Here is a 23981-nt window from a genome sequence, read left to right as displayed (position 1 = left end):
TTAACTTAGGACCACCAAAGAAGTCAATCACTCAATCAGTAGCAAAAAGTAAAACTTTTCCAAAGATAGATTTTTATTTTGGTTTTGGTTTTTGGCCAGTCATAGGGAACTGAGGGCCTGAGCACTGTCTCTGCCTTCTTTTTGTTTAAGGCTAGCACTCTACCACTTGAGCCACAGCGCCACTTCTGGCTTTTTCTATATATGTGGTGTTGAGGAATGGAACCCAGCGCTTCATGTATGTGAGGCAAGTACTCTATCACTAGGCCATATTGCCAGCCCCTTTTCTGGCGATTAGTTGGAGATAAGAATCTCAGAGGGGGCTGGGGATATGGCCTAGTGGCAAGAGTGCCTGCCTCATATACATGAGGCCCTGGGTTCAATTCCCCAGCACCACATATACAGAAAATGGACAGCAGAAGTGGCGCTGTGGCTCAAGTGGCAGAGTGCTAGCCTTGAGCAAAAAGAAGCCAGGGACAGTGCATAGGCCCTGAGTCCAAGCCCCAGGACTGGCCAAAAAAAAAGAATCTCAGAGGCTTTCTTATCCTGGCTGGCTTTGACCTACAATCTTCCAGTCTTAGCCTCCTGAGTATCTGTCTCTGTCTTTGTCTCTGTGTCTCTGTCTCTGTCTCTGTCTCTCCCTCTCTCTTGGCTTGAACTCTGGGTCTGGGCGCTGTCTCTGTGCTCTTTAGCTCAAAGCTAGCGCTCTACCACTTGAGCCACTTCCGGTTTTCTGGTGATTAATTGGAGATAAGAGTCTCATGGCCTTTCCTGCCCAGGCTTACTTTGAACCATGATCCTCAGATCTCAGCCTCCTGAGTAGCTAAGATTGCAGGCGTGAGCCATTACTACCGGCTCTTTAGCTGGTCTTTGCAAGGAATAATTTAAAAAGAGATTTTTAGAATATAGGCTAAAATAAAGGAAGTGGTGCCTTTCCTGTGGCAGGCATAGCTCTTAAGTGTTTAGGCTTTTTTAGCCAGTAGTTAAGTAGGAATTCCTATATTTGAGAACTAGAGTAATAGCTGAGATTAGAATACTAAATCATTTGTTGCATCTATTAAACATATATAAACATACAATGTGTACTGGTTCATATTTGTGTTGTATTTGTGCCATACTTCATAGAATATTAGTACTGTTGAAAACATGCCATATTAAACATTTGAACTCACTCAAATGCACAAATACTTTTATGAAGCATTTTGGGGGGATTGTCTATCTGTTTTGATCCTTTGGATTGTTAGGCAAGTGCTGTACTACTTGAGCTATATTCACAGTTCTTCTGGTTTTAGTTTTTAGGATATGATCTTGTCTTAACTTTACCCAGGCTACCTAGCTTGCTTAGTTTTATGTTAGAACGTAAAAGTATGACATCAGAGAGGTGGAACAAAGGGTAAACAAATATAACTAGTACTTACTAGACACTGTGTAAAAAGTGAACTGTACGTCTTGTGGGTGGGGATGGGAAGAAAAAACTAGGAGAGTGTAAGAGGAGACGTGGTTCAAAAAGAATTGTACTCATTTCCTGATTCATGTAACTGTAGCCCTTCTGTATATCAACTTTATAATAAAAAAAGTAATTTATGTAAAATTCTGCTCTGCAAATGAGATTTAAGTACATAAAATAGAAACAATGGTCACACTTGAGAAAGTATAACTGGGTAAAGTAAGACTGTTAACTGGGACCATTTTCTATGACAAGGCAAGACTTGGCTTTGAAAAGCTTTTCCAAATTGTGGAAAGGTGAATGAAATTTGAAGAATTTAAGGCTCAAAAGCTGAATGTGTGTGTTGCTATACTCCTTTACTACTAACACTTTTAGAGGAAAGAGGATGAGAGTTTGAGGTCAGCCCGGGCTACATATAGCAAGACATCTCAGTGGGGGAGAGGGGTAGGAGCAGTATGGGGAAAAAATAACAGGATAACATCTATATTTTATGGTATACCAAGAATGGATAACATCATAACTTTTAATTCAGATTATATGCCTTCTACCCTCTGGCAACTAACTCTTGCACATCAACAACTTAACGTTTCTGTTAGCATTTGTCTGCAGGTTAGTGATATTGGCATAATTAAGAATATTTGGGGGGGGGGGGAAGGATGGAAGTAAATGAGATAGGGCCATCTAGCCACCTCATTTCAATCTAGAGGGTGGATACCAGCATACATTTGGGTTTGCTTTATATTCTGGAGGGGGAAGTAGGACTCTTAATCAGAGAACATTTCTTGAAACACTGTGTTTGAGAAAGTCGTAGTGTATCAGATAGCTTTTGCCAACAGTTTTTATTTTGAAATGATAGTTTACAAGGTCTCTTTTATGCTTGTGAATGAGGGAGGAAAGCATTTTGAAGCAAAAATTTCATAAAACAATGAAACTTTATTGTCCTTGTTTTTATTAGAAAACCGAATATGTTCCTCAAGTATCCTATGCTCTTGTGGAGCACTATCTATCTATCTATCTATCTATCTATCTATCTATCTATCTATCTATCTATCTATCTATCTTGTCTGTCTGTCTGTCTATCTATCTATGCATGCATGCATGCATGCATGCCGGTCCCAGGACTTGACCACCACCTACCTGCCCCTGAGCTTTCTTTGCTCAAGGTTAGTGCTCTACCACTGAGTCAAAGTGACACATTTGTCCTTTTCTGAATACTTCATTGGAGTTAAGAGTCTCATGGGCTTTTCCTGCCTGGACTGGCTTCAAACCACAATCCTTAGATTCCAACCTCCTGAGTAGCTAAGATTATAGGCCTGAGCCACTGACACTCAGCACTCTTTTAAAATTATTTTCAGTGTATGTTGTTACAAATTAGTTTAATTGTAATATTTTCATACATGCACATAAACTACTTTTCATGTTTGCCTCCCCTTTGTATGTTTTTGTTGTTGTTGATGCTGCTGCTGTTTTTAAACCAATGCTAGGGCTTGAACTCGGGGTGTGGGCACTGTCTCTTCGCTTTTTTACCCAAGGTTTGAGCTACTGTACACATTTAAGCAACAGCTCCACTTCACCAGTTTTTGTTGATTAATTGGAGCATGTGCTGGCTTTAAAGCATGATCTTCAGATCCTAGCCTCCTGAGTAGTTAGAATTTCAGGTATGAGTCTCAGAAACTCAGTTGTTCTTTTTGTTTGTTTGTTATAAACAACTTCAAGTCAGGCACTGAGCCTGTAATCCTAGCTAATCAGGAAGGTGAGATCTGAGGATTACAGTTCAAAGCCAGCCTGGGCAGAAAAGTCCTTGAGACTCTTACCTCCAATACACTATTCAGAAAAAGCCTCAGGTGGCACTGTGGCTCAAGTGGTAGAGTACTAGCCTTGAGCTCAAAGAGGCTCAGGACAGTGCCCAGGACTAGGGCACACCCCCCCCCCAAAAAAAAAAAAAAAAAAGATTTCATTAAGCTTTGTTCTTACATGCAGCATAAAGCAAAAGGAAATTGTTGGTACCATCTTCTTGAAGAAACTTTTGGTTGTTTTAGTAATCAATTGGAGTTTGAACTCAGGGCCTCACACTTGTTAGGCTTTCTAGTGCTTAGCCATATTCTGGTGGGCTTAAAGTGTGAACTTAATTATATTTCCAAGGAGTTACAATGACAGGTGCATGCTACAACACCCATCTTTCTCCAAATGTGAATGTTTCATTGGTTAGTGGTCTTTTAAGAGTTTTCATTTCATCTTTTACATAGGCTACCTGTAATAGCCTCTTATTCAAGAGTTAGGTGGCTTTTCTCCTGATAGCAAGTAAAAAGAAATTTATTTTTCTTTAAGCTGAAAATTTTCCATTTTCCTCTTTGGAGCATGATTTTTATTTCCCCTTTCATCTTTTTGCATCCCTTATTTCATAAAAAGTATTGAGTAAGGTATAAAATACACTGCATTAACCAACTCCCCTCCCCCCCAAACAGATTACTGAGTAGATGTTAGACCTGGGAAGATATAGTTTGATAATATTCTCCAGGTAATTCTAGCACAAAATTTCCATTAATAGCTTCTTAGTGTAGTTTAATATTACTTCCTGAGATAAATTTAAAATCTGAGTTTAAAACTTCCAAGTGAGAACTTACTCTGAAGTCTTAAGTTTTCTAATTATATGGAGTATTCCTCTTTATTTCACCAGGTTTTTGTTGTTGTTGTTTGTTTGTTTGTTTTTTGCCAGTCCTGGGGCTTGAACTCAGGGCCTGAGCACTGTCCCTGAGCTTCCTTTTTGTTCAAGGCTAGCATTCTAACACACTTGTGCCGGCCTTTTCTGTGTATGTGGTGCTGAGCAGTTGAACCCAGAGCTGGCTTCATGCATGCCAGGCAAGTACTCTACCACTAAGCCACACTCTCAGCCCTGTTTCACCAGTTTTGTTTGCTCAAATACAATTAAGTTCATGATTTACAATAGAAGCACATTCATTTTATAATTGATCCTGCACCGTTTGCATCAAGTTGGCTAGAAACTCTCCATTGCTGTTGTTTATCCAGTGGGGTCTAATTGCTAATATAAAATACCATAATCTGAGAAGAATAAAAGATGCTAAATGATTGAAATATCATGCAGGTCAGAGCATGAAAATGAAATTTTGCCTTGCTAATTACTCTGTTACTGCTAGTAAATCTTTGAGAAAAGCAGCTGCTGGTGATAAGTTTGTTTCTGAGCTATTAGTAAAGGCCTCTGGTAAACCAACATATTGCTCTCAGTCCATTTCCAATGATTACTTCTAAGTTAAATAGGCAATTTATATATACCACTCATGCTATTCTGTTTTGTTCTACAGGGGTTGATAGTTCTTGGAGAGGCATCTCCTCCAGAACATACAACAGACTTACTTCTTCCACTTAGTTCTGAGGTAAAGACAGATCATGGGACTGATAAACTGGTAAGTATAAGAGATAAAAAGGGTGAATTTAGAGTATAGTTTTTGTCACACAGTTTACTTACCCTCTGTATGCTTGCATTAGCTGGAGGGAGGGAAATGCATCCCTTTTATTGCTGTTGACATCTCAAGATCTAAATTAATGAATAAACCAATATCAGTGCCTCTCATGCAGTGTGTATGTATGCATGTGCATGTGTGCATGTGTGATACACATACATGCACACACCCTGGATGATTTTTACTATAAAGTAAGGATAAAACTGTCATCCTCCAATATTCCGTATCCTTAGAACCTAGCACAAATCTGTCTCTTTGCTGATTCTTTACTTTTTCCTGTTGTTGTTTGTTTGTTTTGAACCATAATTTCTTTCTGAACTCTAAAACTACTCATTTATTTCACTGTTTTTTTGTTTTGTTTTAAAGGCTACTAGGGGACTGGGAATATGGCCTAGTGGCAAGAGTGCTTCCCTCATATACATGAAGCCCTGGGTTCGATTCCCCAGCCCCACATATATAGAAAATGGCCAGAAGTGGCGCTGTGGCTCAAGTGGTAGAGTGCTAGCCTTGAGCAAAAAGAAGCCAGGGACAGTGCTCAGGCCCTGAGTCCAAGGCCCAGGACTAGCCAAAAAAAAAAAAAAGGATACTAGGGACTAGTGACATGGGTCAAGTGGTAAAGTCCTGCCTAGCATGTTCAAGAGCCTGACTGAGTTCAAACTTCTTTACTACCAAAAACAACCAATTAATAAGGTTTCTTGCTGTAAATTTCAATGGCTTCTATAAATTCTAGGGTCTTGTGACAGTATTGTTTCTGAGAGGGGGGGGAGATAGGACAGGTGGGTAATGTATGTTTAGCTACTCAGGAGGCTGAGATTTGAGAATTGCAGTTCAAAGCCAACCCAGCCAGGAAAATTCATGAGACTCAGTCTAATTAACCACCATGAGGCTGGAAGTGGAGCTGTGGCTCAAGTGGTAGAGCACTGTTCTAGCAAAAAAGCTCAGTGACAGTGCCCAGGTTCTGAGTTCAAGCAGGACCAGCACCAAAAATAAAAGAGGAAGACTTTATTGTTTTTAGAACTAGTGATGAGGAAGGTTTCTTTTTTTGTGTTTTGCTTATTTTTGTAATTTCATTTCTGAAACTCCTTGTAATTAACAACAGAAGCAAAGTCCAATGAAACATAACAAAGAAATAGTGACTTAATTGCATAAAAATGAAATTATGAAGATGGCAAAATTGGTAATGGTATCTTGATACTGAATACTGATTTATATGTGTAGTTATTGAAAAGAGAGTACAGAATCACATTCACCCACATACAAAAACTTAACAGTATTAAATTGTAACTTCTAGTATTGTGTCTTCTTCAACAAGGCACAAAATTATCAGTATTCTAAAATAGATGTCCAATTTAAGTCATCTGGCCCAGAATCAATTATAAATAATAGGTAAAATGAAGTTAAACAATTTATGGATAGTTACCAGACTAGAGTGCACTCATTTTATAATGCTTAATATTAAGTTGAAAGGACACACAGTCTGCCTTATTTCCAAACTGAATAATTACTTTCTTGAACAGAACCAAAACATGTACTTAGGTATTGAATACACAGTACAGATATATTAATGAGACAAAAATATTTTCAAAGGTTCCTACAATCAGAAGCAAATGAGCATTTTTTGAGCCAGGAAATATTCCCTGGAATGGGGAGGTAGACTCCAGTTTATTTTGTGCAGTGTTTTGTTGTTATTGTTGGAGTCCTCCTTCCTCCGTCTCTCCCTTTCTTCTTTCCTTCTTTTTTCTCCTTCCTTCTCCCTTCTTTGTTCTTTGTTTTTCTTATTTGAGGCAGAGTTTCACTATGTAGCCCAGACTTGCTTGAAATTTGCAGTCTTCCTACCTTAGTCTCCTGTAAGTTGAAAGATTCCATTTTTATACCCCTGAGTAGTGAGGAAGAGGAAAGTAAGATGTAAGGAAAATGTTTTCCTCCATTTGGGGAAGAATTGAGTCTAACTTTTCACACAAAGGCAGTTTGGAAGGTAAGTCTCCTTGGAAGAGAGAAAATAAAGGGCTTCATTGCTGCAATAGTCACCTTAAGTACAAATAAATGCTGGTATGAAATAAAACTGTTTCTGAACAAATGGATATGCCTTTGAAAGCTGCTGGCACTTTTTCTCTAGTGTTCCAAAACATCCCTTTACTTTACTTCTTCCCTTTTCCATCTTTCAAATAAACAGCAGTCCATTTCCACACATTTAAGAAATAATGACCAGGGAGAAAGAGTACACAGTCTCCTTATAAACTTTTGCAAGCTTGCCCTAAAATTTAACATTTTACCATAATTTCCAAAACCTGGAAATAACAAATTTTATTAAAATCATTCTTTCTTCTCTCCCCTCTCATATTGCTGGCCTGGGGCTTGACTGTCCCTGAGCTTATTATTCAAGTCTAGGGCTCTACTACTTGAGCCACAGGTCCACTATTGGCCTTTTTTATGGTTAATTGGAGGTAAGAATTTCATGGATGTCCCTGCTTGGGCTGGCCTTGTATTATGATTCTCAAATCTCAGCCTTCTTGAGTAACTAGGATTACAGGCTTGAGCCACCCGCCAATGGCTGGTCTTTCTTTTGAACTACCAATGCCCGGCTGGAATTTCTATACTTTTTAAGGTCTTTTTGTTGTCTAGAATCTCACATTGCATTCACTCTTTTACTCTTTTATGATCTTGACTCTAGCATATTGGTCAGGTGTGTGCGTGTGTGCGTGTGCGCGTCCGCGTCCGTCCGTCCGTCTAAATGGTTTCTCTTTGTTAGAAATGATTTTTTCTTATTAAAATTGTGGAAGTGACACTAGACCCTTCTCAATGCTTGTATCAGAGGGTGTATGGTGCTGATCTAACTTTTTATGAAAGTTCACTTGGTTGTGGTGGTGTCTGCTAGCTTTTTCCCTCTAAATTGTCCTCTTCACCTATAATGTTCTATTCTGTTGCTCATTACTTTTCCCTACAATTTTATCATCAACTGATAGCATTTTCCCTATAATTTATTGTTGTATTGTTTACTGAATGGCACTTTTCTTTTACATTTATTAATTGGAATTGTAAGATGAGCTATCTTTTTTCTCTGCCTATTCATTCAGTTATACCAAAATTGATCGATATTAATGTTATCCTATGATCATAATATATTGTTTGTATTATTTACTTGCTCCAATTATCTGTACTTTGGGCTCCTTTAGCTCTTGTGTCTTTTCAAAAATGTTCTTCCTCATTTTTGAGTAGCACCAAGAACATGTTCTAGGCTCATTTTGTATTTTGCCTGCTAAAGCCCTGTTAATAGGGGTGGGTTCATTTGTTTAATTTCTAAAATAAAAGACCCACAAACAGAATAGTTGATTTTTTTTTTCTTTTTTGAGTTTGTGAAACTTACGTATGGCCCTGAATGCTACACAAAAGGTAAATTTTTCTTTCTTTCTTTTGGTCAGTGGAAGGGCTTAAACTCATGTTGTGGACACTGCTAGCTCTTTTGCTCAAGGCTAGCACTCTACCACTTTGAGCCACAGCTCCACTTCCAGTTTTCTGGTGGTTAATTGGAGATAGTGTCCCTTTCTGCCTGAGCTGGCTTTGAATCACGGTCCTCAGATTTCAGCTTCCTGAGTAGCTAGGATTATAGACATGAGCCACCAGCGTCCAGTTTAGATTATCTTTCTTACATTTCTTATGGGCAAATGAATGGACATGTATACCTTTTTTATATCTTCTCTGGGTATTTTTAAATGGCTTGATTGAAAATTGAGGAGGTGATGGGTGTTTTTTGTTGTTGTTGTTGTTTTTGTTTTTATTTCTTAGCAAAAATACTGATTTTAGAAGGGGTGACATTGCCCCAAAACAAATGTACTCTTTACCTGACTTATGTAACTGTAACCCCTCTGTACATCATCTTTATAACGACAATTTTTTAAAAAGCTTACTTGCTTATTTTAAACACTACTAACAAATCTTAATGTCTATTTTTTAATGTATAAAATGAGCTTTGTTCCTTACTCTTTCCTATTCATCCCACTGTATCTATGTGATAGGGAAAACAACTGAAGTATTAAGTCAAGAATTAATACTTTCTCAGAAGAAAGGCATGCTGAAAATGTAAGCTATTGATGTTTTTTAAAGAGTTCCAGATAACATTCTTAGCATTGGTTGGACAGGAATAAATTTTCTGGTCACTGAAGTTTTATAGTCACTAGGGATGTTAAGTGATGCTCTGTGGCCTGACGAGGCCAAAAAGAGAATAAGAGGTAGCTACGGGCCTTAAAATACTTTATTCCCATATGCCTTTTCAAGTAAGTTGGGCTATTGATAAGCTGAACAATAAAGAGTTACAAGAGAGTTTTTATAATTGCTGTATTTTTCTGGTAACTTATATAAAGCCTAAGTTTTATGAAGTATTTATTTTAGTATAGCAGAGTTAATACAGAGATCAGAAGAGGAATATTACCTGTTCCATACACAGCAAATAGGAGTTGTTTTTTAAAAAAAACAAAAACAAACAACCTCAAAGTAACTGGGTTTTTTTGTTTGTTTGCTTAACTGTCCAGGGGCTTGAACTCAGGGCCTATGCTTTGTCCCTGAGCCCCCTCTGTGTTCAAGCTTAGCACTCTACCACTTGAACCATAGCACCACTTCTAGCCTTCTGTTTATGTGGTACTGAGAAATAGAACCCAGGGCTTCATAGGTGCTAGGCAAGCATTCTCCCATTAAGCCACATTCCCAGCCCCAAAGTAGCTCTATACTTTCTGTAGTAGTTGTATACTTTCTGAGCTGGCCAACACATGTGATCATGTTAATCTGGTGACCCCTAATCCTCAATCAAGAGTTTGAGGTAGGTGAAACCTATACAAACTGCCTTCAGGATTTCCTCTTGTCAGCCTTTTATTCTATATTTACCTGTCCTTGACGAGTTCCCAGATTTTTACATTTCTTTTTTTTTTTTTTTGGCCAGTCCTAGGCCGTGAACTCGGCCGGAGCACTTTTTTGCTCAAGGCTAGCACTCTGTCACTTGAGCCACAGCGCCACTTCTGGCCATTTTCTGTATATGTGGTGCTGAGGAATCGAACCCAGGGCCTCATGTATATGAGGCAAGCACTCTTGCCACTAGGCCATATTCCCAGCCCCAGATTTTTACATTTCAAAGGATAAGGCTGATTTACATATAACCCCTTCTAAATCTCTTAATCTTGTAAATTAACTTTAAAAGGAATTATGGACCTGCTTTTCCAGTTTATTTATTTTTTGTTTTGGTTTGATTTTTGTCAGTACTAGGGCTTGAACTCAGGATCTCTTGCTTTTTCAGTTTAAGGCTGGTGTTCTACCACTTGAGCCACAGCTCCACTTCTTGATTTTTTTAATTGAAAATAAGAGTCTCTGGGATCTGTCTGCCACTAGCTTGGAACCATGATTCTCAGATCTTTAGTACCTCAGCTAAATACCACATGTTTTTAACTTGAGTCTACACATGTTTAAAAATAAGACAATTTCCCTTTCTCAGTGATACATACAATTTCACAACCAAATGTTTCAACGTTATCAACATTGTTCAACTATCACTCAAGAAATACAAATCCTAGATTTAAAGTCCATTAGACTTGTAGTAACATTGTACTGGCTGAAGTCTTTTTTTTTAAAGTATATATTTTGAGGTTTTATTTTGTTTTATGCAGTAAGAGGTTTGAACTCAGGGCCTTTTGCTTGCTAGACAATCTATCACTTGAGCTGAGCTATGCTCCTCTTCGTTTTAGCATTTAGACCTGGGCCAGCCTAAACTGCTGGGAAAGAACTTTTGTTGATTGAGATGGAATATCTTTTTCTTTTTCTTTTTTTTTTTTGTCCACTATTGCCTCAGACTATGATCTCCTGAACTTTACCTCTTTGAGTGGCTAGCTCAAGTGGATTGTTGGTTTAAGCCATTGTGTCTGGCTATGTTTTGTTGTTCTTTTGCTTGGTTTTCTGTGTGTGTGTGTGTAAAGTTAGAGACATAGGAAAATGAGACATCTTGGTTCCATTTTACCTATGCAAAAATTAAAGCCAGATAGGTAACTTGATGGAAGTAGAATATTCAGAAACTTTCACTTCCTTAGGACAATTTCTTAGCCATAGTAGCTAGTTCATAGAAATTACCAGTACACTATTTATTTCCTGGCAATAACATTGGTGATTTTAAGCAAAACTATGCTGGATGTCATTGAGATAGGATGATGAAAAATGGGGTTAGCATTTTTTTTCCCGGGGAGGGGGGTGTCAGTCATGGGGCTTGAACTCAGGGCCTGGGACCTGTCCCTGAGCTGTTTTACTCAAGGCAAGTGCTCTACTACTTTGACCCACAGCTCCACTTCTGGTTTTTAGATGGTTAATTGGAATAAGTGTCTCATGGGGACTTTTTCTGTCCCGTTGGCTTTGAACCTTGATCTTTAGATCTTAGTCTCCTGAGTAGCTAGGATTACAGGTGTGAGCTATACCAGCGCTCAGCTTAACGGGGGGGAGGGGGGGGGTACTTTTAAGCATGAAAAAAATCTATACAAAGTTTTTTTTTTTAATTTTTTTTTTTTTTTGCCAGTCCTGGGGCTTGAACTCAGGGCTTAAGCACCATCTCTGGCTTCTTTTTGCTCAAGGCTAGCACTCTACCTACCACTTGAGCCACAGAGCCACCTCTGGCTTTTTCTATATATGTGGTGCTGAGGAATCAAACCCAGGGCTTCATGTATATGAGCACTTTACCACTAGGCCATATTCCCAGCGCTTAAAAAATTTCTTGACATCTAGTTAGTTTCCAAATTGGATATTTATCAGAAAGTAGCTAGTACTGGTGAATGGCTCAGACTGTAATCCTAGATTCTCAAGAGGCTATAAGGCCTGGAGAATCACTGTTCAAGGCTGCAAAAATCTATAGTACTCATATCTCCAAAATAACCAGCAAAAAGCAAGAATGGAGGCTGAGTTCAAATTTCAGTAACAAAAAGAAAAGAAAGAGAATAGTCAAACAACTGTTAAGTTTTATAGCCAAGCAGAGGTGTGATACCCTTTAAGAGAATGATATTTCAGTGATAATTGTGTCATTAATCTAATGACTAGCATGAAAATAGATACATATCTTTTAGGTAAGAGTTTAATTTTATAATTGTGGTTTTGTTGTTACTGTTTTGGTTGGAGTGTGAGTGTGGGGGGGGCGCGCACGCGCGCGCTTGTTTGCTTTGTGCTAGCACTGGGGCTTGAACTTGGAGTCTGGAGCAAGACTTCTTGATTCATCTATCCACTTTATGGCTTTTTTTTTTTAATTGGAAATAAGATTCTCCAAGGCAACCTGCCTGGCCTGTCTCCAAATCTTGATCCTCAGATCTCAGCCATCTAGGATTATAGGTGAGGGCCCAGCTTTTTTCCTGGGGGGCGGGGGGGTGTAGGAGTTTGAGTGGTTTTATTTTTATATTGGTACTGAGCTTTGAAATTGAGGCCTCAAATTGTCATATGGCTTTTTTGTTCAAGGCAACTGTGTTACCATTTGAGCCACACCTCCAGCTTTTTTACTGGTTAATTGAAAAGTCTCATGGACTTCTTTATCCAGGCTGGCTTCAGTATACAAACTCAGATCTCAGCCTACTGAGTAGCTAGGATTACTATAGTGCCTGGTTCACAGTGCAATTTTTAAAATACATGCCTCTGTCTTTACTCCTTTATTTTCTCTTTTAGTAAACCAAAGTCACAAAGGCCAAGGTCACTTGGTTCTTAGACCCCATCAAACAAACATCCATAAAAACCACAACTTACATTGTTTTTCTTCAAGGTTCTTTGTTACATTTAATATGTTTGGCTAGCTAGCCAGGCAGTGGTATCTCACCCCCATAATTCTAGCTACTTAGGAGGCTGAGATCTGAGGGTTGAAGTTTAAAGCCACCATGCAGAAAAGTTATTAGATTATTGTTTCCAATTAACCAACCAATAGCTAGATGTGGAGGTATAGTCAAATAGTAGAGCCACACTAGCTATGAGCAGAAAAGACCAAATGAGAGTTCAAGGCCCTGAGTTCAAGTCTCATTGCCAGCACCAAAAAGAAAAAAAAAAGTCTGGGTAAGAGGGAGGAATAATGAAGACATGAAGAGACATGTGCCTGCTTTATGAATAACAAGTTTGCTTCTCGTTGCTGCATTAATCATTTTATGTAATACACCTGCCTTTTTGAATTGGAGAAGAAAACAGTTCCATAATCTTCCTTGTACCTCTAACTCTTAGGTTACTCCAAAAAATAATCGTCCAGGTGTCTAATTAGGAAACAAGAGAATTACAGATGCATTTTTTTTTTATCACCTTAGCCTTTTCTGCTTTCTCTTCTTTCTGGCTGTGGAATCCATAAACCTTAAAAGAATACACCTGAGCCTCACAAATAATATTCCTCTGGAAGAGTCTCTTTAACCTATTCTCTGGGTGGGTGAATCTTAATGTTCTTTCATATTTTTCAGTTTTCTTGGTGTTGGAATCATGTTTAGTTTTCTGGAAATACTCTTAACATGACCAAATGAAGAATCTACAGATTATTTAACATTAGTAGCTTGTAGAACATGTAGATACATGAATCAGACTATGGTTAGAATTCAGTGCTAAGATGTAGGAGGTACTAGGATTTTGTTTTTTGGATTTTTTGAGATGGTGTTTCTGTGTATATGAGGTGGGCCTCCAACTCCTTGTGGAGCCCAGGTACTTTCAGATTCTCCATCTTCTGTCCTTTGCGTCCTGAATGCTGAGAGGTAAACACATGCTTCTATGCCCAGTTCTAAAAGCTGTATTTTAAGTGAATGTGAAGTTGACAGAAATTCCTCATATGGACCATATACTGACCAAAAGGTTGATAATCACATTTTTCAGTTGAAAGAAACTTCATCTAAATTTCTTAAATCTAGAAAAGCCATAACATGCCTGAAGTCACACCTCTCATCTGAGTTAATACCAATCTGAATCTTTAATTCTTTTTATTTTTGTCATACTGTATCACCTGGTTGATGCTTTTGAGGTTACTACTTAGGTCTGTTAATTGTTTTAATGTAAAAATTACCCAACTCGTAATAAGATTTCTGTGTTTTTCTACTATAATATTTAGTCATTATTTGTGTATTTTGAACTCATTACAACTATTTTTAAATACTTTCCGTTAATTCTTTTTTTTTTTTCTCTTCCTGTTTCGGTTTGTTTGGTATATTGAGGATTGAACACAGGGCACTACACATGCTAGACAAGAAGTAGTCTACCACTGAGATGAACTCAGCCATGGAATTTCTTTGTTTTTTCCAAAGGAATTTTTGTATTTTTACATAAACAGTATTTTTCTGGTCAAAACTACTCATCTGAGCCAGGTGCTAGTGACTCATACCTGTAATCCTAGCTACTCAGGAAGCTGAGATCTGAAGATTGTGGTTTGAAGCCAACCAGGGCAGGGAAAGTCTGTGAGACTCTTATCTCCAGTTAAGCATCAAAAAAGCTGAAAATGGATATGCGGCTCATTAACATTCCATTTGGTACACCACAATTTATAACTAGACCTAAGATTTTGAGTATTTGGATTATTTTTTTCATTAATTAAATTTTGTTGACAAGGTGTTGTGCAAAAGGGGTACAGTTACATAATAGGGCAATGTGTACATTTCTTTTTTTTTTTTTTTCTTTCTTTCTTTTTTTTTGCCAGTCCTGGGCCTTGGACTCAGGGCCTGAGCACTGTCCCTGGCTTCTCTTTGCTCAAGGCTAGCACTCTGCCACTTGAGTCACACTTGGTCACTTCTGGCCATTTTCTGTATATGTGGTGCTGGGGAATCGAACCCAGGGCTTCAAGTATATGAGGCAAGTGCTCTTGCCACTAGGCCATATCCCCAGCCCTACATTTCTTACGATATCTTACACCCTCGTTTTTCTTTCCCTTGGATTATTGATGGATGGCATTATCTCACTGGCTACCTTTGTGAATAAGAGTTTGGGGGAGTGAAGATCAAATCTAGAGTTTATACTCAGGGCTTTGTTCTTTCTAGGCCACCAGAGCCACACCTCCAGTACTGCTTTTTGCTGGTTATTTTGAAGCAAATTTTCTTCCTTGTCCAGTTTCAAACCAGCATCCTGCAGACTTGAACCTTTTTTGAGTTAGCTAGATATGGTTGTAAGATGTTTTTAAAGGATTTTTTTCTAATACTTTTAGGTAGTTTTTACCTTTAGATAGATTTTATAAATTGGTTAAAATATTTTAACAGAAGACAAGATTACCTTTATAGTTCTTGCTACTTAAAAGCATGTTGCTTTCTAAGGGACATTAATGCGATTAAGTCATGAATCCATGCCAGATTTAGCATAACTTTGGTAGCACATTTTAGCATACGTGTATGACTTACCTGTTTATATGCTTTGAGACGTGTATGACTTACGTGTTTATATGCTTTGAGCTGACTTTTTTTAACCAATTTGTATAAAATTTGTTATTATTAGTCTGTTATACTTTCTTGTGTAAAGAACAAAAGAAGCTCACTAATATTTTAAAAATAGACTTTCAGCCTCCAAATATATTAGCCTTGAAATGTGCTGGTACCAGTTACTGGAAGAACTTCAGAGCACCCCAGACCCCTTTCTGTGGTACTTCAACAACTTCTGGATCAGTGGATAGCTGCATTTCTGCCTTTATTGCCTATATCTAAGAAATACTACATGATTGACACTCGAGTAAATATATATATATATATATAATTTGTTTTAAATACTGAAATTCCAAGTTTTCCATATTCATATGTATACATACATACATATATATATATATCCCTTATTCCATCTTATATTTCAAATACATTCTTTTGTCCAAGACAGTACTTAGCCTAGCATGGTACAAGGTTCTAGATTTAATTTCTAACACTGTAAAAGGAAAAGAAAAAGATAATATTGTCAGGTAATTATATTCATTTGATATTTTAATTTTGTTTTCTACCAAACTTATATATACCTATGTGTGTATATAGTACATGTGTATGTATTTTAAAACAAAACACAGTTTGAAAAACAAAGTTACCATCATATACACAGCTAACCTGATGTTATGGTAACATTCTTGACCCTAAGTGGCTCATGCTACTATATAATTATTTTCGCTAAACTTTGATTCCATAGAGTTACTGAGGTCATTTCCCTATCAGATGATTTCTACTTTTAGTCTGATAAATATTTGTATTCCCTATTTCTCTTTTTCCAAAGCAGAAGCCAATTCTGTTTTTCTTCGGTCATACAAGTTTTGTTTTTCAAGTTGGTCATCAGAAACTTTAGATGTGTCAAATAATATGAAACGGTGATAGGGTTTTTTTGGTGGTTGTTGTTGTCTTGTTTTGTTTTGGCAGGGCTGTTGCTGAATAAATGTTAATGTGTTTTACTTTTTTTGTCCCTTGTTCAGATTGAGACTGTTTCTCAGCCATTAGAAAGCCATGGTGCCCCTATTGGACATATTTCAGAGACATTGTCTACCAAATCATGTGGAGCACTGAGACCTGTCAATGGGGTGGTTAACACGTAAGTTTTTTCCTTCTACTTTTTACACTTGATAGGCTTTTAAAAGGTGAGTTCAGACCTCTTAGTTATTTCCAGTCAGAATGACCACAGTTTAAAGCAACAGAACACTATGGTGCATTAATATTTTCAATGTCCAATATTGTGTCAAGTATTTTAATATGTTAATGTATTTCCTTTTGCTAACATCCTGTAAAAATGGGCATGGAGAAAAATAAGTCTTACAATTATCATGCAGGACTTTTATTATTCATCCTAATCTTGGAGGAATTCCTCAGAGAAGTTCATATGAACCTTTATGCTCTAGAACAGGTTAACTCTCAAGTCTGTTTTGGCAAATCTGCATATAGGAAGGTTCCTATATATATAAAAGTTCCTATACTAATGTACAAGTAGTATGTATACATTCCTAGAACTCAAGATTCACGGAAGTACTGATGATGGGGTCTTTCTGTGTGTGGGTTTTTTTGTTTGTTTGTTTGTTAGTCCTGGGGCTTGAACTCGGGGCCTGAACACTGTCCCTGGCTTCTTTTTGCTCAAGGCTAGCCCTCTACCACTTGAGCCACAGCGCCACTTCTGGCTTTTTCTATATGTGGTGGTGAGGAATCAAACCCAGGGCTTCGTGTATACAAAGCAAGCACTCTACTCCTAGGCCATATTCCCAGCGGGGGGTGGGGGGGGGAAGGGGGGTTTTCTTTTCTTTTCTTTTTTGGCCAGTCCTGGGCCTTGGACTCAGGGCCTGATCACCATCCCTGGCTTCTTTCCACTCAAGGCTAGCACTCTGCCACCTGAGCCACAGCGCCCCTTCTGGCCATTTTCTATATATGTGGTGCTGGGGAATCAAACCAAGAGCTTCATGTGTAGGAGGCAAGCACTCTTGCCACTAGGCCATATTCCCAGCCCTCTTTCTTCTTTTTTTTTTTTTTTTTTTTTACTATTTTTAAATTCATTTATTTTTGTATCAGTCCTGGGGCTTGGATTCAGGGCTGGACACTGTTCCTGAGGACACTCTACCACCTGAGCCACAGTGCCACTTCCAGTTTTTCTGAGTATTTTATTGGAGATAAGAATTTTATGGACTTTTCCTGCTTGGCCTGGCTTTGAACCACGACCCTCCGATCTCAGCCTCCTGATTGGCAAGGATAACAGGCATGAGCCACAAGCACCTGGAAGAAGAACTAATTTTAAGACAGTACATCAACATTTTCAAGTTTCATCATTTTCTAACCAAGTATAATTTTCTGTACTTTAATCATATTAATAAGCATAGACATAGCACACATACTTAGATTTGCTTCTGAAATGACATCTTTCTGTGGTAGAGAATGCTTGTTATACCTGTTTATATTTACAAGATGAGGAGGTTAAACCAGTGTTAGATTTGTTTTCTGAGAAGTAAATCGTGTTTCTTTTCCTGTGTAGTCTTCAGCCTGTCCTGGCAGACCATGTTTCATGTGACAGCTCTGATGCTGAGGAACAATTACATAAAAAACAACGACTAAATCTAGTTTCTTCATCATCCGATGGCACCTGTATGGCAGCCCGAACTCGTCCTGTACTGAGCTGTAAGAAAAGGAGACTTGTTAGGCCCAACAGCATTGTTCCTCTTTCCAGAAAGGTCAGTACTGGTGAAACTTAGTCATTGTCTGAACAATGAGCCAGGTGCTCAGATAGAGGGGTGTTCAGTTTCTTGTCATCTTCGGTTTAACTAGTGTTTTCCAAACTATGCTAACCATCAAAATTTTCTGGGGAGATTAAAAAAAAATACTATATTGTTGGGCCCTGTTTCTTAGAGATTCTGATTCTGTTGCTTTAGCCTTTTTTTTTTTTCCTTTTTTTTTTTTTTTTTCTTTTTTCCAGTTGTGAGGCTTGAACTCTGGGCCTGGGTGCTGTCTCTGAGCACTTCAGCTAAAGGCTCGCATTAGCACTCTACCACTTGAGCCACAGTGCCACTTCTGATTTTCTGTTGGTTAATTGAAGATAAAGAATCTCACAGACTTTCCTGCTGAGGCTGGCTTTGGCTTTAGTCCATGATCCCCAAATCTCAGCCTCCAGAGTAGCTTGGATTATAGGCATGAGCCACGGGCACCTGGCTGACTTTTTCTTAAAAGTGAAAGAAAAAAAATGTACAGCTCCTAGGTGACTATTAGAGATATCGAAAGTTTAAGTGTTACCTAAACTTTTTGAAGAGTATCTTTACTCATCTGTACTATTTTAACTGAATATGATAATGTAAATCCTTTTGCCTTAAAAGGATAATGCCGGCAGTTAGGACACTGAGGCAGAAAGATCATGAGTTTGAGGCCAGACTGGGCATCACAGTAAGATCCTATTTCAAAAGACCAAAAATATAAAAAGACTGCACATTACTTTTTTTTTTTTTTGGTGCTGAGGTTTGAGCTCAGGGTCTCATACTTACTCTTCTGGGGTTTTAGCCCTTGAGCCATTCATACGTGCCTCCAGCCCTGATTTTGTTAGTTAATTTGTAGAAGAATCTAGCAAATTTTCTCTCTAGTCTGTCTTCAAACTCTATCCTCTAGATCTCAGCTTCCTGAGTAGCTGGGATTATAAGCATAAGCAAGCTGTGCCCAGATCCATTACAGTTTCTAATTTGTCTTTACAAAGACAGTGGATATGAATTCATAACTGCAGGGAACTTTTGATTGCTGTGGTTCTTCAAATAGCAGAGTTGACTTTATTTCTAAGCTAATGAATTAATACTCCAGTAAAGTTAATACCATGAAGTTATAGGTATTAATTCTGAAGGTGATAAGTTTGGTTTTGAATCATGACACTGCCAGTTAGTAGTTTAGAAAATGTCAACTACTCCCACCCCTATTCCTTTCCAAAGACCAGAGCTCTCCTACAGTTGAAAATTAAATGAGATGTTTTATACCTTTACTTAGGTTTCTGGCTGGTAATTTTCTAGTACACACTTTTGTTCGTTTTTGTTCGTTTTTTTCCTTCAACAAATATTTATTGAGCTCATATAATGAGCTAAGTAAATCTTTTCTAGCTACTAGGAATACAACACTACACTAAAGTCCTTTCATGAAGTATTCTAATTAATAAGAACAAACAGATCAATAAATAAGTGTGCTGGGAGTTCAGATAAAGAAGTAGTTGGAGGATTAAAGTTGGATCATCCAACTTTAAGCCTAAGGCTTAAGACTTCCAGGCATGGAAGTTGAGGAAAGGTCTGGAAAATGGCTTATAAAGAAGAGGAAGTAAAGGAATGGAGTTTCTGGAAGGAAGAGGGATTGATTGTCAGTGTCAGATGCTGGGGACAGGTCAAATAAGATGAAAACTGATGGAGACCACAGTGAGTGTTTTTGGTAGATGGAGAAGGAGGGTGACCTGGTGGAGTGGGTTCAAGAAAGAATGAGGATGAATTGAGGAAACCGTTGTAGAAAAGTGTTTCCAGAGACTTGCTGTTGAAGGAGAGCAAAGAACTTACCTATTTGACTTTGAACATATTTGCTGATGCTGCATGAGAGGAATGAAGAGACATTTGTTGGAATCATTAGTATTTGGACAATGAGTTTTTATGACTAGCTTGCTTGGTTTTAGTATGTAAAGCTTTTCCATGAGCTTCTTAAAAGACAGCATTGTGAGAATTGAGTGCCTATCCTGATGTTTCGTAGACTCTACCTGAAATACCAAAATACCAGAAATAGGAAAAAAGAAAAGAAAAGAAAAAGGCTTTGGGTTTTTGTTTTGGAGTTTACTCTGTAGGTTGACCCTTAGTCCTTTATGGTTTTTATTTATTTTTCAGACAGGATCCAGTCTTTTGCCTGGGCCTGCCATAAACCATAATCCTTTTACCTGTGTCTCCCACATAGCTTGGATAACAAGTGTACACTGCCATGCCTAACCCAGCAGGTGTACTTTTTGTCTGTCTGTGTGTGCTGGGTGCTGTCTCTGAGCTTCTTTTACTCAAGGCTAGAGTCTACCACTTGAGCCACAGCTCCACATCTGGCTTTTTGGTAATTTATTGGAGATAAGAGTCTTAGGGACTTTCCTGCCCTCCGGGCCTTAAACCTGTCTTCAGCCTCCTGAGTAGCTGGGATTACAGGTCTGAGCCACAGGTAGCTGGCCTCACAAATTTTGAAGATACTAGAAAGTAAGGAAATAGTTGAGGCAAGGGGTAAGCATAAAACAAAATATTGTTTGGATCCACGGCTAATGTCTAAAACAGGATCATCTTAACATATGAAAAAGTAAATTGCATGAAAAGCAAGACAAATTGATTGGGCAATAAGGCATTTACTAGATTGAGCAGAAGTAAACTTCTGGGGTCTGTCACTGTTACAGACAAGCATTGTTCCCTCTTATCATGGTTGCTCAACTGTGTCACATGGCCCCCTGGCTTCTTACATACTCTGGTGTCTGCTAATGAGTAAATCTCATTTTGAGATGTTGTTTTTGGGGGGGTGCTGGTCCTAAAGCTTTCCTGCGTGGGCTGGCAAATCCTCAGATCTTAGCCTTCTGAGTAGCTAACATTATAGATGTGAGCCACTGACGCCCAGTTTACTGATACTATTTGTAAGAGAAGTATCATGCAAGCATTCACAAGGCTCTGGGTTCAAGCCTCAGTATCACCAAAAGAAAAGACTAGGCCTTATTGATTCATTCATACCTGTAATACTCTAGCTCTTTAGAAACTGAGATCTGAGGATTGGGATTCAAAGCCAGCACAGCAGGAAAGTCAGTGAGATTCTCATCTCCAATTAATCACCTGAAAACTAGCAGTGGAGCTAAGGCTTCAATTCCAAAGTGGGGTACAGCACTAGCCTTGAGCAAAAATGCTCAGGGACAGTGCCCAAGCCCTGAGTTCAAACAAATTAAAGTTCAACAAAATTAAAAATTACAAAGAGGAAAATAGAGATTTTTGTTAATGATTCACTACATTCTTCATCTTTCTCTGTTATGCTTTGTTTTTTTTCCCCTAAGTCTGGAACTCAAACTCAGTATTGGATTCTTTTGCTCATTGGCTGACACTACCACCAGAGCCGTACTTCCAACTCCAATTACATTCTCATTTATTTATCTATTTGTTTGTTTGTTTATTGCTAGTCCTGGGGCTTGAGCTCAGGGCCTGGAAACTGTCCCTGAGCTTCTTTTGCTCAAGGCTAGCACTCTACCACTTGATCCACAGCGCCACGTCTGGCCTTTTCTGTTTCTGTGGTACAGAGGATTTGAACCCAGGTCTTCATGCATGCTAGGCAAGCACTCTACCACTAGGCCTCATTCCAGCGTGAAGTAGGATTTTTTTTTTGATAGTTTTTCAGTGTTCTAGCCTAAGTTTAGTATTTTGTAATTCATGTTAGAGTTTAATTGTATCAGGGAAGTTGCTCTGGTTGGTTAGCTTCTGTTAAAGCTTCTTAAATTTTCTCTTTCTTCATTAATCCTGTCAGCAGTTTTTCTATTTTATGTTTGTCTCAAAGACCATGTCTTGGCATTTATTTTCTGTCCTTCCCTATAATGTAATAAAAGGATTTACTTTTTTAATTTTTTTCCAAGTTTAGTTTATGATGGCATTCCCTCAGCTTTGAAGTGTGAAATAGTCTTTTGCTATTAATTTTGTAGGTTGATTTTAAGTTTTTTAGTTCTTTCCCAAAGAATTAGCCATTGAGCCTTAAATATTTTAATCAGTTCTGTAGTTACTATGTAACTGGTCATTATGTTGACAGTTCAAATTTTTCATTTGTACCTACTAGAATATAGTTTTATATAATCATATCCTTCTAGTGATTTGTAGCACAGTCACAATAGTTTTGAATTCTGCTTTTTTAGATACTAATATAGTAGGATATATATGTACATTTGAAGGAAGAGGATTCTTAACTGTTAAGCATTTTGTTTCTTATATGGAACATCATAAGAACAGATTTTTACTTGTCCCCTGAAAGTCTTATTTCAATGTAGATTTCATTAAATAGATAGTAGTCTTAAATTTTTCATTAATTTGGGCTGGGGATATAGCCTAGTGGCAAGAGTGCCTGCCTCGGATACACGAGGCCCTAGGTTCGATTCCCCAGCACCACATATACAGAAAACGGCCAGAAGCGGCGCTGTGGCTCAAGTGGCAGAGTGCTAGCCTTGAGCGGGAAGAAGCCAGGGACAGTGCTTAGGCCCTGAGTCCAAGGCCCAGGACTGGCCGAAAAAAAAAAAAAAAAATTCATTAATTTGAAAGCAGATACATATTTTTTATTTGAAAGTTTACTTACTGGCCTTTCATATTTCATTTATTTGAGTTAGTTTTTTTTTTTTTTTGCAGTTCTTGGGTTTAAGTACTTCACACTTGCTAGGAACGTACTCTATTGTTGAGCCATACCCTCAGCTCCTCCAAGTCATTATTCATACTAATTTATGTCAACCAAATGTTTCAAATTCTACTTCCTTGCTTGTCAAGGATAAATTGTTATATATTTTTTTAACATCTGCAGAATACTTCGTAACAACCTATATTCTCAATAGTGAGCTCTACGAGACTCAGCAGCCATATTTTCTGTAGAAATTGGTAATCCTGGGACTGTGCAAGTTATCCCTAAGTACGTTTTTCTTCTTATTTTCCAAAGAGGTCACTGGAATGTAGGTAGGTTTCAGATGTCAAATTCTTAGAATAAGATTCTTGGACATATGCTTGTAGTATGAATACAATTCTTACCAGAATGTGGGTCAGGTCTGGGCTTTTAGCTTTTCTCGTGTGGTTTCCCCCCCCCCCCCCCTGCTAAGGTCTCAGGGTACATAATAAACTTCCTATCAGTCAAGCCTTTAATCCCAGTAGGAAGCCAAAGCAGGAGAAGAGGGTCATGAGTTCCAGTCCATATAGAGTGAAACTCTGTCTCAGAACACTAAAAAGGTCTTCCTTGTCACTCCCCTGCACTCCCCTGACTGATTAACCAATAAGACTCCTAAGGCTCTCTAATACAAGTACGTTGGATGTTTTCACAGTACCTTGTGTATGATTTATATTGTCTTATTTGCTTCCTATTTGTCTTCTGTTTTGTTTAATTCCTATTAACCAATCTGTTGATTCAGTTATCACAAACCTGTGTGCATTCATCTTCTAAGATTCTTGTTGCTATTGAGTGTCCAGGCTAGCCTGGAACTTGATAAGCTTCTGCTTCTACCTCCTAAACCATGTACCACTGCACTTGGATCATACACAAAATCTGAAGTGCTAAGAGCTCTTGTGTTTTGTTTTATTTTTTTGTCAGTCATTGTTCAATGATTATATATTAAATGTAGAGGCTCTAATAATGTTTTTCTCTAGAGAGGCTTTACCTCATCCTCTGCTAGGTATGTATAGTTGTGATTAGGAATTTTAATCCACTTGGACTAAGTTGAGTGCATAGGTACATACAACCAAAATTTCCTGTCTACTTTTCAGAGATGTTCTGCTTAGCCTCATAGCCTTTTACCATTCACAGCTTCATAATTTGCCTGGTAATGATGAGGAGAGGACCAAAACAAGAAGTTCATCTTAGTTTCTTGTCTTCTTTTTTTCACTGGAAATTTGGCATTTGTCTCTAATGTTGTCCCTTCAGCCTTATGAA

The 23981-nt window shown here is 38.1% G+C and overlaps 1 protein-coding gene and 1 long non-coding RNA gene across 5 annotated transcripts in view; one reads left to right on the top strand and one right to left on the bottom strand.

Moving 5' to 3' along the window:
• Kansl1 (KAT8 regulatory NSL complex subunit 1) overlaps positions 1-23981 on the top strand; it is a 133507-nt gene that overhangs the window by 91793 nt on the left and 17733 nt on the right. For all 4 annotated transcript variants that reach the window (XR_007213853.1, XM_048367264.1, XM_048367265.1 and 1 more), the window contains 3 exons: positions 4765-4866; positions 16307-16422; positions 17842-18037. Coding sequence is in view for 3 of the 4 variants with exons in the window: in XM_048367264.1 (XP_048223221.1) it covers positions 4765-4866; positions 16307-16422; positions 17842-18037 (414 nt within the window). In the remaining variant the exon portion in view is untranslated. The remainder of the gene's footprint in view (positions 1-4764; positions 4867-16306; positions 16423-17841; positions 18038-23981) is intronic.
• LOC125366531 lies at positions 9403-10082 on the bottom strand. Its single transcript, XR_007213860.1, has 2 exons — positions 10037-10082; positions 9403-9831 (listed from the first exon to the last, which is right to left on the bottom strand). It is a non-coding gene; the product is annotated as an uncharacterized LOC125366531 (long non-coding RNA).

This window comes from Perognathus longimembris, chromosome 17, assembly GCF_023159225.1.
Source record: "Perognathus longimembris pacificus isolate PPM17 chromosome 17, ASM2315922v1, whole genome shotgun sequence".
In the NCBI taxonomy this organism is placed as follows: Eukaryota; Metazoa; Chordata; class Mammalia; order Rodentia; family Heteromyidae; genus Perognathus; species Perognathus longimembris.
Note: the sequence above shows the minus strand (reverse complement) of the source record. Positions and strands in the feature narration are given on the sequence as shown.